The sequence below is a fragment of the Sorex fumeus genome, unplaced genomic scaffold, assembly GCF_029834395.1.
Source record: "Sorex fumeus unplaced genomic scaffold, SorFum_2.1 ptg000075l, whole genome shotgun sequence".
Classification (NCBI taxonomy): Eukaryota; Metazoa; Chordata; class Mammalia; order Eulipotyphla; family Soricidae; genus Sorex; species Sorex fumeus.
This window is the reverse complement of record NW_026606132.1, coordinates 4,457,326-4,476,928: the sequence shown is the minus strand read 5'-3', so window position 1 is coordinate 4,476,928 and position 19,603 is coordinate 4,457,326. Positions and strand designations below refer to the sequence as shown.

The following is a 19,603-nucleotide window of genomic DNA, read 5'->3' as shown; positions in this document are numbered from 1 at the left end:
GTGGTCCACATGCAGAAAAGCACTTGAACCCCTCCCTATACTATCTCTCTAGCCAAAAATAACCATGTACATCCTCCAGTGTCCTTTGCAATTTGGGACTGGCTCAGACATGGATTGGGGTCTCCGAGTGACAGAGCTGAGTTTGCAACTTCCTCTCTAAGAGGAACTTAAGCCTTTTTTGATTTGGGGGCCAATTCTGGCAGTGCTCAGGGGTTACTCCTGGCTATGCACTCAGGAATTACTCCTGGTGGGCTTGGGGGGACCACATGGGGTGCCGGGGATTGAACCTGGGTTGGCTGTGTGCAAGGCAAATGTCTTACCCACTATACTATTACTCTGTCCCCTAAGATCTTGGTAATTAGTTTTTCCAGTGAGGGTGGAGGTGGGCCAGATGTTGGAATGGTGCAGGGAGGAAGAAGCAATCTTGGGTGCAGTTTGGGCCACTTTATTCCCTTAAAGAAGATGGCTTTTGATGGGGGTTCCTGAATGATGTTAGTTCTGTTGATTTTATTTTGCTTTCTTTTTTCTTTTTGGATCACACCTGGCGATGCACGGGGGTTACACCTGACTCTGCACTCAGGGATTACTCCTGACTGTGCTCGGGGACCATATGGGATGCTGGGAATCGAACCTGGGTCGGCCACGTGCAAGGCAAATGCCCTACCTGCTATGCTATGACTCCAGCCCCTAGTTTGCTTTCTTTGAGGACCACATCCAGTGGTTCTCAGGATTATTCCTGACTCTGTGTTCAGGGGTGCTTGAGGGACCTTGAACCTGGGTTGGCTCAAAGCCTCACCCCTCCACCGCTATCATTTTGGCCCCATGCATTATTTTTTTAATCAGGAAAAGGGACAGCAGGCCACGAAAAGTTTGAGAACCTCTATGGGTTGCCTAAAGAAATGCATTAATTTGGGTGAGAGAATTAGTAGAGTGCATGTCAGGTGCCTGTCTCGGGGGTTGATCCCTGGCACTCTGTAGGGTCTTTCGAGCCAGGAGTGCTTCCTGAGCGCAAAGCCTGGGTGTGGGCTTGTAGCTGAGTGTGGCCCAAAATCATGTCCCCCTCAACCTCCCATAAAGTCCCTCCCCCCAATAAACAGTAGACTAAGTTGTCAAGAGAGAAAAATCGACACAGACAGACAGACAGACTGGGCCTCAAAGGGAAGAATCTGTGATATGAGTCAAGAACATGAGGCCATGGGCCAGAAAGAAAGTAAATAGGTTTAGGCCTTGCATGCTGTAGACCCAGGATCATGCCCAAACCCTGTATATGGTTCCTTGCTCATAGCAAGGGTTACTCTTTTTTTTTTTTTGCTTTTTGAGTCACACCCAGCGATGCTCAGGGGTTACTCCTGGCTCTTCACTCAGGAATTTCTCCTGATGGTGCTGGGGCGACCATATGCGATGTCAGGGATTGAACCTGGGTCGGCTGCGTGCAAGGCAAATGCCCTCCCCACTGTGCTATTGCTCCAGCCCCAGGGGTTACTCTTGAGCACAGAGCCAGCAACATCACTCCTTCTGGCTCCAGTGTCCCTGCCCAAGTCCTCCCAATGAAGGCAGGGCTATCTATAGCTAATCCAAAATCCCTTGCCACAACAGTATATCCAGAGGGTCACTTCTGGATTGCCTATGGTTTAGCCCGTGGGAGGGGAGAGAGCTGGAAGGGGGCTCCAGTTAAACTTTCTGAAGTCTAGTAGCCCCTCTTCATGGTCGGACTCCAAGCTTGAGCCCAGTGTGCAAGTGAAACATGGCCTCTAGGGGCCAGAGCAATAACAGCAGGCAGGGCACTTGCCTTACATGCAGCCAACTGGGGTTTGATCCCTGGTTCTCCATAGGGTCCCCCGAGCACCCCCAGGAGTGATCCCTGGGCACAGAGTCCAGAGTAAGTACTGAGTATCTCTGAGTATGGCCCCCAAACCAACAACAACAACAACAAAAACAGCAGCAGACAGATGGAGTCCAGTGATTTGACCTCACGTTTTTCCTAATGAGGCATCTACATCTATGTGCATGTCTTCGAGATGTTTGGCAATATTTTTTGTGGACTGGTATTCCCCCCCCCCCCCCCCAGATTAAAGGTAAAGCATACAGATGTCAGCATTTCTGGGTCATCTGTCTCTGCACTCTGTCCTTTTAGATAAGACAGACATAAAGTGTCTTGACTGGTGTTCCCAGTCAGCTGCCCTCATTTAATTCATTCCCGGATGCACAGGCTGGAAGGGAACGGCAGGGCATCCTGATGGAGATGGGAGTCATTCTCCCCTCTTCAAGAACTAAAATCTAGGAGAGGAGATTATGGGATGAAGGGGCTTTTTAATCCTCCAAAATAAATGGGAACTAGCAGCCCTGTAATGACTTCAGGTATTTTTCGCCCCCCTTCCCACTGGGAATGTAAGTTATTAAGCCCTAAGGAGTTGAACCTTCCATGCTCATTTGAATAGTCAATTGCTAAATTCTCCTCTTATCTCTCTTCCAGGCTGTATTACTGGTCTCTGTTCCCATTTCCTGACTGCATTCCATTTTGAGGCAAAAAATAGGAACACCACTTGTGTGAGTGGCTCTGCAATTAGTTTGCCTTTCCATCTCATAAAAGGGTGATTTTCCTTTAACCTTCTTTTGTTCCAGACACAATGGATGCTTTGCTGTTTACTCAAATGGCTTTTGTAGGTTGCATCTTATTTCTTGAATTGAACTTTCTGCTTTTTTTACCCCCTTACAAGTATGTGCTAGTTAGTTCTTGGTGTCCCTCCTTAGCTATTTCTCTTCAGTTTTACTTTTATTCACCCCATTTGGGATTCAGTTCCCAGAGTGATTCTTTGTTTGATGGAGGGGGATTTTCCCCTAAATTCTTCATTTTCTTTCTTTTTTGTTTCTTTCTTGCACATGTTCAGGCATTGAAATGGTGACGTTATAGCCATTGCATTTTAGGCATGAACAATCTTTTCTGGTCCTTAAACTGTCTCATGCTGAGGTTTACTTTAAGCTGGTCTCTGAACTTTAAGAACTTTCCTTAAAACAGTTCTTTAGTGTGGCATTGATTTCTCCCCTTCCTGATTTGGAAATCCTGATTTCTTATTCATTTCTAGGTATTTAATTTCCTCTTAGCCCACATGTCAATTATACTGTTTTAATGAGTCACAGGAAAGGCTGATAAATACTGTTATATAATCAGCATCCATCCATCTATCTATCGTCTTAGATTTGGAAGTAACACACGTTTCTTCATGACATGATCTGTTTTCCCATAAGTTGTCAGTTGGGATGTGAATCCTTCCAAGATGTTTGGCTAACCTAATCCTGGAGATGGTAGGAATTTAGACAACAACAAGACTTGACCAGCTTAGTGAAGCTAAGTTTACATGATGGAAACTCTTTAGTTAACTTTAAACGGTGACACAAATTGCTGGTAATTCAAGGAGTCATTTATAGGTTTCTGCAGGTATATCGAGTGGCAGTTTGTTACCTTCTAAGATCTAAGTGCCTCATAATTCTTCACTGAGAAAAGATCTTAGTCCTGAGCCAAAGCAGTAGTATAACTGCCAGGGCACTTGCCTTGCACGTAGCTGACCTGGGTTCAGTCCTAGGCAATTCATTGCCTATGGTATCCCCCACAAGCCTTGCCAAGAGTGATCCCTGAGCAAAAAGCAAGAATTAAGCCCTGAGTACTTCCCCAAATAAAATGTCAGGCCTTTGGTTTTACCACTTCCACTAGCTCGACCTGATAGGAGTAAAAACAATTGCTTACAGAGACTTTGCCCGATATATCCCACCATTCCTGGAAACTGGAAGTTAACACCCAGAGAAATTGATGTTGTTTGTTTTATTTGTGGGCCACATCTGGCTACGTTCAGGGATCACTCCTGGAAGGTTCAGGGGACCAAACGTGGTGCCAGGGATCAAACCAAGGTTGACTGTGTGCAAGACAAGCACCTTATCTGTTATACCATCTCTCTGGCCCCTCACCAAGAGAAATTGAGACTCAAAAAGGATTTTATCTCTAATCTTTAATTTTATGAACTCCTGCACTACTGACATTTTAAATACACAGGTATCAGTGTATCAGGAAAGTCATAAAACCTTGCTAAATGGACAGGAACTTGGTATATGGAGTATCTGCTGTATAGAATTTTCCATATCTACACATGTATCCCCACCAACCTTGTTTGAATTTAAATAAGCTCCTCTTCCCCAAGGGAACTTTTCCTTCTTGGTCCAGTAAACCGCATCCGTTTGTAGTCTTAGAATGGCCTTAGATTCTGTAACATCATGTAGAAAGAACACAGTGGGCTAGAACAATTCTGGTTTTTCTTTTCCTGGGGAGAACCAAAGTAAGTCTTTAAACATATTCTCTTTAAAAGCCGTTTTGTTGCTTATTTTGTTGCACTACCCTCTGGCAGTGCTCAGGGATCTCTCCTGGTGGTGCCGGGAGTTGAATGTGGGTCAGCTGCGTGCAAGGCAAGCACCGTACCCACTGTACTATCTCTCCAGCCTTAAATGTGGTTTAAACCTTGGTTATGAGATTGAATTTTATAGGGGATTAAATCTGAATTCTATGTCTCCAGACCCCAAGGTATATCTTGACACATTTAGCATCAACTTTGCATCCCTTCCATTACATTTCGCTACGGATTTTGTTGGGTCATGTGCATTATATGAGCGATCCCTTAAATTTTTTTTTATCAGCAGATCCCTTGAGGAGTGGAAAGTGAAAAGCTAGGAGCCAATATTCTGGACTCTGAAAGTGGTTATATGAACCAAGGTTGATGAATTTCTTGTCCAAGTTAATCAAAGAAAATGTAGATACACATATTCAGGTCATGATTAACTAGAATTCCTAGGGAAATAAGAGAGTCGAATAAAATTTTTTTTTCTGATACTCCTCTCAGCTTTTCTGAAAACCCTAGTTCTTGAGAAGCTATGTATAATGCCTGAGCCCATTGTCTTGCATTACTCCAGAAGGTTTGGTGTTTATTTGTATCTCATCATTTGATTTCACGGCCACTCCTGAAAGTGCTCAGGACTTTCTCCTGACTCTGTGCTTAGGGTCAGTCCTGGTGGGGCTTGGAGAGACTATCTGCCATTCCCAAGTTGGCCTTGTGCAAGACAGGTGCCTTAACCCCTGTGCTAACTCCCCAGCTCTAAAGTTTGCAGTTGATTTCTTCATTGTTGGTTTGGGGGCCACAACTGGCAGTGCCTAGGGCTTCCACTGGATTTTTGAATTCAGTGAGCAATCCTGGCAGTGCTCGGGGGTATGGGGAGCCAGTGATTAAACCTTGGTTGGCCATGTGCCAGGCCAGCACCCTACATGCTGTTCTATGGCTCGGCCCCAAGATTGGCTGTTTATTACTGAACGTGTACCTTGTGGGGTTTGGGAGAGTCATTCCTATATGCTATATCCACCTGCTATTAACCTAGCCATATTGCTCTCTTGCATTCATTGACCAGATACTAGGTATTTGTCCCATTAACCCTCTCTAGAGAGTGAGCTCGTTGGAAGTGGGGCCTTTCTGTATTGTTCCAAACTGGTCTTCCACCATAGCACAGAGCTTGACATTACACTCAGGCCTCTGAGAAGCAGATGGCAAAACAGTATTGCCAGTGTGAAGGAGATTTGTACAGGAGACACCTGTGAAGGCAAGTAAGCGGGGAGAAGAAGGTTGTTGGAATAGCCATCAGAAGATTGTGCCCATCTGGCCCTTTGTGAGGACAGAAGGAAAGAAGGGAAATCTGCGTGTGCAGAATTTCACACTGTGGTAGTTTTAAGAATATTACTTTGAGAGAGACAGGACAGTGAGCATGGAGCTTGCATTGCACATGGCCAAACCAGTTTGAGCTTCAGCATCCCCAAGCACCACCAAGAGTGATCCTTCAGCACAGAACCAGAAAGAAATCCTGAGCCATGGTTTCTGGCATCAATCCCCTCCCTCCGGAGGGAGCTCATCACAAAAGATGACCTGTAAACAGAGTCTTGTGTCTCATGGGACTTAACATCTTTGCCAGGCTCAATCATGGGCTGGTAGCAGCTGCCTCCGCTTTGGGACTTTGAAACATGGTGAGCAGGACACACATCATGTGTGTTTCCGCAGTGCCAACAAAGGAATTCAAGTATTACTGAGGTTTGAGAGATAGTATAGAAGATAAGAATCTGGCCTTATATACGGTGGACTATGGTTTGAGCCCCAGCACCACTTGGTCCTGTGAGCACTGCCAGGGATCATTTCTGAGCACAGAGTCAGGAATAGTCTCTAAGCACCACCCAGTGTTCCCCCCAAATTGAAACAAATCAAGTGCTACTGAAGAGTTGAAGTCAAACTAGTGTTGCAGGGGAAGCAGATTGGACTTCAGATTCATTGAATCCTACTATTTGCTTGAGTTGGTGGAGGATATAAATTCATGAGACTCACCCTCACTTCTCTCAAATGTCACTTCCCTGAAATCTCTTCTTAAATGTCACCTTATAAAAGAAGCTTTTCTTAACTACTGTGTATAAATAAAACCATCCCCACAAACCTTACAATTTCTAGCTACCCCCTCCTGCCTTTTTCACCTTAAAAACACGTTGATTAAGAGTGATAGGACAGTGGGTCGGGTGCTTGCCTCTCATACTGCTGATCTGGGTTCAATCCCCACCTTCCCAAGTGGTCCCCTGATTTTATATATATATATATATGTGTGTGTGTGTGTGTGTGTGTGTTCATATATGTGTAAAAACTTGCTTTTTGTTGTCTCCCCGAGGTAAGATGTATGAGAGTAGGGACTTTGTATAGTGCTAAATCTAAATGGAATGATTTCTGATCACAGACCTATGGAGTTATTCCTGAGCATCACCAGGTGTGGCCCCCCAAACCAAATCAAACCAAACCAACCAACAAAAAACACGTAGCCACTTTATTGAATTCTAATTGACAGATAATCAGCCATGCTTACTTTAAGAGTAAAATTTGATAGTTTTGACATATCTTTTCCAGCCATGAAGCAGGGGCCATAATCAGGGTAATAAACATTTGTCTAACACTCCTTAATTTCCTCGCTACTTTGTATCATCTTTCTTTTTTGATTGATTTTTGTATCTTTCATTCCTTTTCCTTTCTTACTTTCTCCCTGTGCCCAATCCCTACCCAACAACTTTCTGTTATGATTAAATTTTATTTTTTGGACTTGTCTGTACATGAAACCATACAATATGTATTTTTGGATCTGGCTTCTTTCACTTAACCTCATAGTTTTGGGGTTCACTTATGCCATACTATGTAGTAATGTTTAACTTTTTTGTTGATGAGTGGTATTCCACTAGATGTACGCGCCTGGTTTATTTAACCTTCCTTTATTTTATTTCTTTGGTATTTGTCATCCCTTAACATTTTGTGTGTGTGTGTGTGTGTGTGTAAAACATGCTTTTTTTTCCTCCCCGAGGTAAGGTCTATGAGGGTAGGAACTTTGTATAGTGCTAAATCTAAAGTGCTTGCATTGTGCCTAATATTTTGTAAAATGACTCTTACCTTCTCACTTCATTCATATGCTGATGATGCCAATACTTGGAGAAGTTCTTGGAAGTCCTTGGTGAAGAACTGAGAATTTCAAATGTTTCTGTCTTTGGGAAATTTGGTGGGAGAAGATCATGAATTGAGATGCAGAACACAGCAGACTGAACTGTGTGTATGTGTCTATGAGAAATAGCTCTCTATACATACACACACACATATTTCCAGAAGGGTAGCTTGGGTCATACCTAGTGATTCTCAGGACTTCTCCTAGCTCCATGCTTGGGGGTCACTAATAGTGATGCTTGGGTGGACTATATATGGTGTTGGGGATTAAACTGGGGTCGGCTGAATGCAAAGCAATTGTGTTAACCCCTGTACTCTCTGACTCAAGAATGAGATATATTGAGTTCCTTGTTAGGGATGCTGAATTGGAGATTCTTGTTGAGTAGTTGAAAATTTGGGAGTTTGGAACCCAAGAAAGAAGTAAGGGCTAGATATGTTGGAGTACCGAGAAGAGGTTCTAATAACCTAGTTTTTGAATAAATGAAGTGATTCTGTCTTGCAAAATCTTTATGGAGATGTAAAAATGTTAAAAGAATTCTGCATTTTATGAGAGTTACCAAAGTAAACTCAGAAGTTCAGAGGGACAAAAGGTTGTTGGCATTTATAATGGCGCTACAGTGTTGGCATTAGTAAGGGATTTCGGTGCTGGTATGACAGTTCATTTTCTCCTCCTGGTGTTTCTTGCCCCAGATCTTTAGTTAAAGAAACAAACTTCCCTTTGATATTATATTGATGAGTCAATCGTTTCTCTCCCAAATTAGCTTCAGGTTGGACAGACATAGTACATTAGGAAATCATCACCAAAATGTTAACATCGCATCTTAGTTGGATCCTCATTCATAAATTATAATCAGGAAAAGTACATTATATGAGAGAAGATGAGTCTTTTAACAGGCACGTTAAATATTGGTGTTCAATGACGTATACTTGGTGCTATAAATTACTCGGTGCAGAATTTATGAGTCAAATTCAGGCAATTCTGGTGGTTATTCCAAAAGGAATATAGCCTAAGGGTAATTGCAAGAAAACAGGAATTAGGTAAGATAAACACTAAGTGTGAATAATCACGATTTGACTGTATTTTTTAAAAAGATTATTTGTTGGTTTTTGGGCCACATCCAGCAGTGCTCAGAGGTTATTTCTGGCTCTACACTCAGGAATTAACTCCTGGCGGTGCTTATGTGACTATATGTGATGCTGGGGACCGAACCTGGGGTCAGCCATGTGCAAGGTGCACACTGTCCCCGCTGTCCTATTGCTTGGCCCACGATTTGACTGTATTTGAAAAGAAATGTTCCTTTTGTCCTGCCTCCTGTGTGTGTGTAAGACAGTCTACTTACTGAAATGTGAAAAACTTATTTGTTTCAGGATCAGATCTGCAAGTGTGTCTCCCCAAGGGCCCAACATGCTGCTCAAGAAAGATGGAAGAAAAATACCAACTAACCGCTCGCTTGAACATGGAACAACTGCTTCAGTCTGCAAGTATGGAGCTCAAGTTCTTAATTATTCAGAACGCTGCAGTTTTCCAAGGTGAGTTCTCGGGATCATCGTAGATATGTAGCTCAATACAGTCATTATTTGGGCACTGAGCTTTTAAATGCTAAGTCTGATATCTAAGTTAGCATTCCAGCATGCGTGCTTGTTATCAAAACCTCCCCCTGAGAGATTCTGGTTTAGAAAAAAAACACTATTTGTAGAGAAGCTTCATTGCAATCTTTGGAAAGGTGGCTGTTGTAAAAAAAAAGCCATTATCCAAGATGATTTTGTTTGCCTGTATTCACATCTCAGGCAGAGAACCTGGAAGACTTTAAAAAATCCAAACGTTGAACTACCAGGTTTTTTTCCAGCAGTAGATTAGATCTTCCTGGAACTTGGAACAGCTCCTTCTGACCACTAGGGCCATTTCTGTTTAAGAGAGAGAAACTGGCTGGCTGGACCCTGTCTTGTCGTTGGTGTGAGTGGTGATTTCTTCTTTCTCTCTGAGTCTTCAGTTCTTCCTACACTTGTGTCTGTCTGTGAACAAAGATATTGTGCCATGACCATAATGGGGGGGAGATCCATTCTCTTATCTCACAGCGGGATGAGGAATAGCCCCCCTTGATTCAGTGACTCAACTGGTGCTATTGCTGAGGAAGGAGGAGGAGGAGGAAGAAGAGGAGGAGGAGGATTATGATGGAGGCAGGAACCTAGGTGGCCTTGTGTGCTCTGTACGCTTTCAAATATTTTGCATATATTCATTTATTCATTCATCTTCACAAGATATCCTATGAATGAAGTGTGATTTTATTAGCCACCTCCAACGTATGGGCCTTGAGTGAAGGCACAGAACCGGTAGGTAACTACTATACAATTACTGAATGATGAAAGCAGATTTGAACCTAGGTGGCCTGGTTTTTAAAGCCAGTGCTTTTAAATACTTGCACATGCTGCCTTAGCAGAGGGAAAGATCATTATGAAGACTGGCGTTTTTGTCTATCTTTCCTTAAGTAGATGGAATCAGCTGCATTTTTCTTGTCCCACAAAGAAAGCTGTGGGGGTCAGATCGCAAAATAGCACATTTGCCTACTTGACATTTCAAATCTTGAGCTGCACGTCCCCTTTAGACGAATTAATCCTTTTGAATTGTAAGGTGGGTTGATTATAACTTATTTTATGTATTACAATAATTTTTGTTGAATTAGCCATGGAAAACGATTCATATTAGCTAATAAGGCACACCTTCACCACAGTTTCTTGGGTCAGCCCCACAGGGGATGTTGGGTTGATTATGTAAAGTACACTATAGATGCTTGAAGTATTTGTTAACCTATTTATGCAGTCAGACTCTTGTGAAGAGTGTGTTGAGGCTAACAATTTGGCAATAGAATGAATAATTTAAGTTGATTTTAAAAATACATGTACCATTCATGTACTTCTTAAATTGGCTTGGGGGCTGAACTGCTGGTTAAAAGTAGTGTGGGAACAAGTGGAGAAACAAGTATTGGGTTGAAGTAGGAACTGGAATTTTACCCTTTGAGGAATCAGGGGCCTTTCTTGAAGAATGGGGTGGGAGTGACTTGTTTAATTTCCAGAGTATCCAGGTTCATCTTGCTCTCAGTGTCTGGTTGGAGGGGAGTGGTAGGTGATAACTGTGTTATTCCAGTGGGCAGGGAAGGCCCATTTAAGAACCTGGGGTGGCAATATTCCCTTCTGTCCTGCCTTGTATATATTTGTGTTTTCCAGGCTGGACCAGCACACTAGGGGGGAAAGGAAATTCTGGCAAGATATCGATCAGATTAGCTTTGGGTGTGTCCTGTGTAGCATGGCAGTTTTGTGAAAAGAAAGTGGAAAGTGACAGGAAGGGTAGTAGATATTTAAGATTTCTTCCCTCCATGTCTCTCTCTCTCTCTCTCTCTCTCTCTCTCTCTCACAAACACTTCTCAAACTGTGGAGAGACGTACAAGGACCCCATTGCAAATAAAGATGGTGACTGCTTGCTGAATCAGAAGCCCTTACGGGTATCCTTCACCATGTCTACTACAACCATACTAGCTGTGTATCTTGTTTCATTTTATTTTCTGATTGTTCTGTCTGGATTTTAGAAAAAAATGCAAGAAAATAAAAACCATGGTCCTACACCTTCAGGCCTTTTGTCACATGTGTAGGGAAATTGATCTTTTCTCTCTTACCTCCCCCATGCCCAAAGTGGTTTCTGAAACAAATATTTGGAGAATCCAGACATAGCCACTAGACCACTATAAGATGATATAGTACTAATTGCAAAGATAAAGAAAGCCACTTTTGTGGGGGCTGCGGGGAATTGGGAATACATATAGTGGTTCTCAGGGGCTACTTGTGCTCAGGTGTGACTCCTGGTGGTGCTCAGTAGAATTTCTGTGGTGTCAGAGATCTAACCAAGCTTGGCCTCATGCAAGGCAAGTGCCTTACCTCATGTACTAACTCTGCAATCCCAACTTTTTGTTCTTTTCTTTTTGTTTTTTACCACACTCAACTGTGCTTAGAGTTTACTCCTGGTTCTGTGTTCAGGATCATTCCTGCTGGTATTTGGGGACCCTATGCAATATCAGGGCTCCAACTCAGATTGGCCATGTGCAAAGCAAAGACCTTACCTGCTGTACTCTCTCTCTGACTCTCATATTTTTCTTATCACTGCTTGCTTATTTATTTATTTATTTATTTTTTGCTTTTTGGGTCACACCCAGCGATGTACAGGGGTTCCTCCTGGCTCATGCACTCAGGAATCACTCCTGGAGGTGCTCAGGGGACCATATGGGATGCTGGGGATCAAACCTGGGTTGGCCGTGTGCAAGGCAAACACCCTACCTGCTGTGCTATCGCTCCAGCCCCGCTAGCAAATTTAAACTGGGGATACAGTTGCACCCCTGAACACACACTTTCCCAAGATTCTGGTAGAACAAATTTGTCAGTATATTACTGCAGTACTTCCGTTATATGAAGTATGATGTAGCTTCTGTGAGCTGTTTTTCTCCACTACGTGCAACTTTCAGAAGCTCATCTTGGCCTTGATCCACAGTCTCTTTAGGATTCCTTCCTGAGTCCACACTGGGGGCATTTAAGCAGTGAGTGTGTTTCGCAAATCTGTGCACAGTTCTGCGAGCAATCCTTATTGCCTCGATTTGGATTTTATGGGTTCCTTTGCAGGAAGCCTTTGCCCTCATAAATGAGCCCGGGGCCCTTCGCTACAGTGGTTGGCGTGCTCCATCGCTAATGTTGTTTTGATAATGATTGAAGCATTTAAAAAGTTGTTCTTTATTTTCGATCTTTGCATTGCCTCGTTTCCTAAATTTAATTTACTTAGATGTGCTTAGTAAAATGGGACAACACAATCGTTTTCTGTTTCTGCTTAATTAATTCTTTTTGAAAAACTCCACTCAAAGTCGTTTTTCTTTTCTCTTCCTTTCTTTCTCCTATACCTAATAATAATGATGATGATGATGATGACGACAATAATAATACTGGTAGTGAAATTTTATTAAGTGCCTACTCTCTGCTGCTTCCTTTTACATAATTATCTCATTTAATTTTTCCAGCAGCCCGATGGGGTTCATACTGTAATTATCTCCATTTTACAGATGAGATATCCGTGAATGCCACAGCTCCATCTGAGCCATACACTTTTCCTTGTCTTGAGTGTACATGAGGTAAAAACAGATTTTAGGAGTTATAGTTGAGAGACTTGAGTTAAAAATGGGGCAGAATTTTGAACTTTGTATCATTCTGCACCCCTGGTATTCCCATCCAGTCTTGACTTTCTGTGTTCTTCTGTGGAACTTCACAGTAACTATCCCTTTTGAATTCTTGGGAAAGAATCTGGGGTCCAGGTTTTCTCTGGATGGCCGTGATGCCTGAATTCTTAAGGTGCCACTAACCTTAAGTGAGAACAGGCTCACTGGAATGCAGTAAACTTTAGCTTTTCAGAAAGTGGCCCATCTCAGAATTTGCTTTCTCTGCATCAGAGAGGAGAAATAGCACTGAAGCAGGAAAATGCTCCGTGCATCTGAGATGCCATGGAGTTGCTGCTTATGTAATAGACTCATCTGAGAGCTCCTTGGGGAAGTGTTCAAATCCTTCTGGGCCAGAGAGCATCCAGGGACTAAGATGCTTGCCTTGCATGCAGTCAATCCTGGTTCTTTCCATAGTATTAGATAAAGTTACGCTGAGCACCACTAAGAGTGATTCCTAAGCATAGTCACAGCAATAGACCTTGAACACTGCTGGGCATGACCTAACTTTACCTTCTGCAACCCCCTCCCCCAAATAAAAATCCTAACAAAACAAAACCTACTCCTCTTCTAAACTCATATCCTATCTTTGCATGTTTGATGTGCTAGTTTTCTAGTCCCATAAGCAGTTAAGTAGAAGAGTAATGGAAGAGATAGCGAGGTACATATGAGGTAGTTAGGAGTAACAATAAGGGTGGAAGATATAGAAATCACTGAATAAGGCATATGGGGACACTGAGAGGCATTTATGTTCATAGTTACAAATTCATGAGAAAGATCGGTTTACAGATATGACATGCTTTGTCATTTTTCCATTTTCAGTGACTAAGAAAATTTTAGGTGCTTGAAGGCCATGGAAAAAATATTGAACCCAGAGACTGAATTTCATTTCATTTCAAATTTTGCTCGAATTTAGCTCCGTATTTGTGAAGTTCAGGACTTTGGGAGACTATTGGGACTCCAATCACCTCAGCTTTCTTATCTGCAAGATGGGAATGGTAATTCTAATTCCTACCTGGTAGAGCAGTATATGTGATAGTGTCTTGATAGCTATCCAGGGCTCTAATGACTGTGAATTATTGCCCAGATACCAGCACACACCATTGACTAGTGCAGACCCAAATTTCAATCAAACTTGACGTCTCGATGTCACTCTACAACGTTGGCCCACGTTGGTTTGGGGGCCATTTCCAAGTGTCCAAGCGTAAGAGAGAACCTTGGCAAAGGAAGCTTTGAAAAAGGAGCTTATTTTTGTGTGGCCTTCAATGCGAAGCTCAGCTCTTTGAAATGTCAGTATGGCCAGGCATGATCCTTTTTGCATCTTCCGGAAGCTGCCCTTAAGGCCCTCAATCTGGTCGATGTTCCACACAAGCTAGTGGCAGATCAAGAAGGGTTGGCTGTTTTCAGGCCATCTGTGAGTTGCCATTTCTGTTTCATTCCAACGTGGCAGAGGGAAAGAAGAGTTGAGTCCACGTAGAAATCTTCAGTTGCTCCTCAACGAGTCTGCGAAGGTGTTCTGCTACCCGTTTTGTGGGGAAGAGATGAAAAAGGTGTCTCTGAGTGGAGGCAGTCGCTGGTTCTACCGTCTTATTTTCTGTTACCATCTGTTCTTGGTAAAATTTTATTTTTTCTGGGGCAGGTCTCAAGTTTCTCTCTTCCCCCGGTCCCTAAATAAAATTGACCTTGGTTAGAAAACCCTTTTCCATCAGCTCAGTTCTATGCAATTTCTTCAGTCATTTCTGCTTGAAATAACTGTTCAGGGACATGATTCAAGCAAAGCTTTTTTCCTTCACAGTTAATATGTGACTCAATAATTGCTTGAATGTTGATAAACATGTTTTGGAGATTCAATCATTTGGTAATTTGGTTTTTAGAATATAGTGGGAGTTTTAAGTGACCATGGAGCAATTTTTTTCTCCATCTCACAATTTTTCTCCTTGACTAGTCTAACACATCTCCTGCCCAGGCTCCTGCTCTGTTGTCAGTTGAGCCCGCTTAGAGTCCGCCACTCAAACGGCCAGCCAGGCTCACATAAGCTGTTCTCCATTGCAAAATAACATGCGATAGAGAATAATTACAGAGATGTCTAATCAGAACTTAATTCATTTGCCAGGCGAAATATAATAACATTAAATGGAATTGAAGAATTTGAGGAACGCAAACCATGGCCATGAGTGGGATTTTGTATCCTCAAAAATGTAAATTATTAATCAAACCACTCATCTGTACAGCAAAGCTCGAGTAATCCCATTATAAGAGGGTGAATTTCTCATCAGAGCCCAGAAGATTCTGGCTTTAATTAGTGTACTTGTATGGCATCAGCTCCAAGAGATATCTTGGTTACAAAGTTTTTTTCCCCCTAAATGTGATTCTTTCGTTATTAGTGCTATTGGAAAAACAATTGGAAACTGGGTGTTTAAAGCCCTTTCAGTTTTTAAGCAAAGACCTTTTGGATTCCATTCTGTTTTAAAACTCCGTGGTTTTAGCAGAGCCAGCGGCTGGGCGAGCTGTAAACCTTTTCCTGTGCCCTCTTATTGATTTAGTAAAGTCAGTCATTAGAATGACTGAGAACTGGTTAATAAAAAGTGCTTAGAAAAATGACTCAGCGTGTGGGCAGAGGCTCTTGGAGGACCAGCAGTGAGGTGGGGAGATTAAACAGATGAACTCTTTTACCTCAGTGCTTGGTCCCTGATTTAACAGAGCTTCAGACTCATCCCGTCTAGTCACCATCATGGCCACCTACCCTTCTCCCTAGTGGGCTGATGCAGCAAGTGAAAGGACATACTCCCTGCCCTCTAGAAGCTTCCAGGGAAAATGCCACTTTGGCCCAGTGTGATTACTCTGCACCCATCCCCCACTGGGATTTGTTGCTTTTCTGCAAACAGATGTTCCCCCTCCCTTTTCTGTCTCTCTGCCTTGCTGTACCTGATAATGGAGTAATGAAGCGTATGTTTGCAAGATTTGAATTCTCCTGTCAGTTGAGTGGAGGTAGAAACAATTTTCCACTGAGCTGGAAGTGGGAACAGAGAAATGAATACTACATTTCTCTTCCCTTGACTGTGAGTTGCTTCCAGAGCCTGAGAGATACACCTTTAGACTTTTCCCTATCTCCTCTTTCCGTTTGGCTCCCAGGACTGTTTTTTGCTTTTCGACCTCTTCCCACCTTCCTCCCTTCCATTTTCCTTAGCTCTTCTGGGAGGGGCTCTGTTGTCTCCTTTATCACGGTTGGATACTCCATACAGACCTGCGAACTCCGTACTCAGCTTGCATCTAGTCTGTTAGTGAAAGCAGAAGTGGACTTCAGATTTCCTCCTTTGCCTCCTAATTAAGCAGTAAAGTGCAGTCATGAGGAGGAACGGTTGCCTGGGCCTTTTGACTGGTATTGAAGGCACCTAGCTGGAGAGTAGGGAGGAAATTGGGACCTGGTGTGGAGAAGAGTAAGTTGAGGGTTTGGAGATGAGAATGAGAATCAGCCTTTTTTTGTGGGGGTCACACCCAGCGATCTCAGGGGTTACTTCTGGATCTGCACTCAGGAATTACTCCCGGTGGGGCTTGGGACATCATGTAGAATGCCATGGATCGAACCCAGTTTGGCCTCATGCAAGACAAATGCCCTACCCACTGTACTATCACTCCAGCCTGAGAATTAGCCCTTTTATTAAGTGTTCTATTTATATTGTCTAATGAAAGCCATCTAGATCTGTGTGGCTGGTACTATTCATTTCATTTGGAGACTGAGGAAATGGGCTCTTGGAGAGATGAAGTAATTTGTCTTAACAACCACAGAGCCCATACATGGCAGAGGTGGGAATGGAATCCAGGAAGTATAATGCATACCGTGCCCTTCATCACTATAGGCTATATATGAACTCTTCTACCTCAGCGCTTGGCCCTTGATTTAACAGACTTTCAGACTCGCCCCTTTTAGCTGCCTTCATGGCCGCCTACATTTGCCCTACCTCGGTGAATGTTGTTTCCTGGTCAAGGAAACTCCCTAACTCTAGCTTTCCATCTTACAAGGGAATTCTCATATATTCAGTTTCAAAACACTGGCTGAGCCAGTATCCAGCATGTCTGAAGACAGGGATGGTGGAGGAATTCATAGATAGAAACTACTGCACAGTAGCTTCCACTTCAGAAACGAAGTTATTTGTACCTGAATACCTTGGGTCCAAAATATTCTAAGGGGAATGCTCAATAAAAACTGGGAGCAGTTTTTTGTGAAGTCAGAGGATTCAGGAAATTTCATCTGACTCAGCTGATACAATATGGCGGCCCTGGGTAAGAACAAAGATGAGAAAATTAAAAATGCAACCCCCCCTGTTACTCTTGTGGGAGGTTTGCAAGTGTGGGTCCCTGTAGCTTCAGTTTCATTAGTTTCACAGGAAATGCGCCTGTGTGTGGGAGTGGGGATTGGAAAAGATTAATTCCAACTAAGAACCAGAGGTTCTTGGAGGAGATTGCCTGTATGAATTCTCCAGACAGACGTGGCTCTTGATCAAAGAGAAGGGCAGGTCAAGAGAGTTAGGTGAATCAGTGCACATCTTTTTCTAAATTAAATTAAAATGGATACGTTATTAATTGCCTACTAGATACCAGTCTTTCTCAACTCCCTGGCCAGCCTCACTCAGACTCCTCTCTTGAAAGGGCAGAGTACCTTAGAGATGAACCGAGGGGCAAGAGTAGGCCCAGCTCATTAGCTGCCTCAAGTTCCTGTGTCAGCTTTGCTACTTCCTATTTTTCTGAGGAAGAACAAGTCACTCCCTCTCTGAGCCATCCTTTAAAGAGCCTTACATCAGATGAGGGCTGAGAAGAGCTGTTCTCTAGAAATCGAATGCCTGCAAGACATTGTTTTTGTCATTTCCTGCCAGTTATAAACATTTTAACTGTAGTACCTTTGCAGTATGGGATGTCTCAGAGCTGGCACATCTGCATTTTAAAAAGGATTTTTATGCTCTAATATGATTTTAATTGATAACAGAAATGATCTAATAGACCATCCATAATCTTATCATGGAGATACCAGCTTCTAACTTTTTTATGTGTTTTCTTGCTTTGTGTGTGTGTGTGTTTATGTGTATAAGACTGTATCTGTATAGTATACAATTTCCAAATGGTCTCTAGTGGTCTGAATGAAGCTTCTAGATCTACCCAGTAAGGGTAGATTCTAATTTCACTGCGCTACATACAGCAGCGGAGGTTGGAGAACCCGGATGTTGAAAGGAAACTAGTTGCTTGTGCTGGTTCCCTCCTTGGTTGCTGTTTAGAGTGAGTACCAGACCTGATGAACTGAAATGTCAGTATCAACCACATTCAACCGTATTACCCTCTGCTGTTTTTCCCCCTTCTAGCACGACCAAGTTCGTAGTGATCCATGTCTGTTAGTTTGAGCATGGGTCTCCTTTCCTAAAGAATGACCTCTTTGAAGGTAGACTGCATATATATTCTTCCTCACCCCTCTTATTTCCAGGCGAGATAGTGAGTGACCACACACATGCCATTCCAATAGATAGAAATAGATTTCTAACTAATCCATTCTCTCTGTCTCTGCTGCCACTATGATCAGACAGAAAATGCTAACCTGTGGCGCACAGTATTGGTTGATTCTAAAATTTCAAGTCGATTCAGATAGAAACTCTTAAAAGTTCATATAATAAACTGGTATTTGCTCACTGAGATGGATTTGGCTTATGGTTAGCTGAGCCTCCCCCTGCCTTTGTTCTGGCCTCACCATCCCAGGCTGGCTGTTTATCTTTTTCTTCAGCCTCTCCCTGGAGTACTTAAGCCACAGATAAGCAACTTGTGACCAAGATTAGTGATCCCTGCCACCTTCTCCAAATACGCTCTGAAAGAAATAGAACCAACTTTGTTTCAGAAATTTCTTATTTTAGGGAAGTTGACATTGGTGGTAGGATTGGTGTTGAAATATTATATTCTTAAAACTCAATTATCAATAACTCTGTAAATCAGAGTTATTTAATAAAAATAAAAAAGGATGTTCTTCTTTCAAAATAAGCTCTTACTACACCAATAAGTACTAGTTAACAACAACAACAATAAGGAAGAAAAACCAAAAGAGGAAAGTGACCTATACTCTTTATCCTGGAGCATAACTTCTTATTAGCAATTGGGCATTTGATGGTATGTGTTTTTGTAAAATATTGTATATGTATATATGCATATATATTGGTGAGTATATGTATATTTTAGCAGTGGTTTTACAATTAGTATGGGGGACCTATCTTTCATGTCAATAAATATTTCTCTAACATGATAGAAATATAGACCTTAGAGACTGCATGCTGCTTAGTCCTGTGGGCTATCTCATGTCATTAATCTATACTTCCCTAGTGCTAGAAATGTAGGTTACTTTCAGTACATCAGTACACCATAGTGATATAAATAATGTCCCTGGAGATAAATGTTTATGGACATTGTTATTTCCTCAAGGTAAATTCCTGGAAATGGAATTACTGGGGCAGAGATTCTATAGTTTTTAGTGATTTTCACATCTGTCATTCTATTGTGACATCCATGATGTACTGATTTTTCACTCTCAATAATCCCAGGTTGGGTGAAAAAATAAGAGTGCCCTTTGGTTACAAGGGTGGTGTTGGTAGCTTTCACCTTATAATTTTTATTCCTTATTGCTCTTTGATGATAGAAGACAATTTGGGTATTCACTGTTTCTTATGGTGATGCCCGTTTTTCTTATTGATTTGTAAGAGCTCTTTGTATTTTTAGGATGCTAACCCAACTGATATTATATAGTATTTTTACTTTTGTAAATTCAATTTATTCTTTCAGTTGTTCATG

The 19,603-nt window shown here is 42.3% G+C and overlaps 1 protein-coding gene across 1 annotated transcript in view; it reads left to right on the top strand.

The window, feature by feature from the left end:
• GPC3 (glypican 3) overlaps positions 1 to 19,603 on the top strand; it is a 436,626-nt gene that overhangs the window by 32,906 nt on the left and 384,117 nt on the right. Inside the window, exon 2 of the mRNA XM_056130281.1 lies at positions 8,913 to 9,074. Coding sequence (XP_055986256.1) covers positions 8,913 to 9,074 — 162 coding nt within the window. The remainder of the gene's footprint in view (positions 1 to 8,912; positions 9,075 to 19,603) is intronic.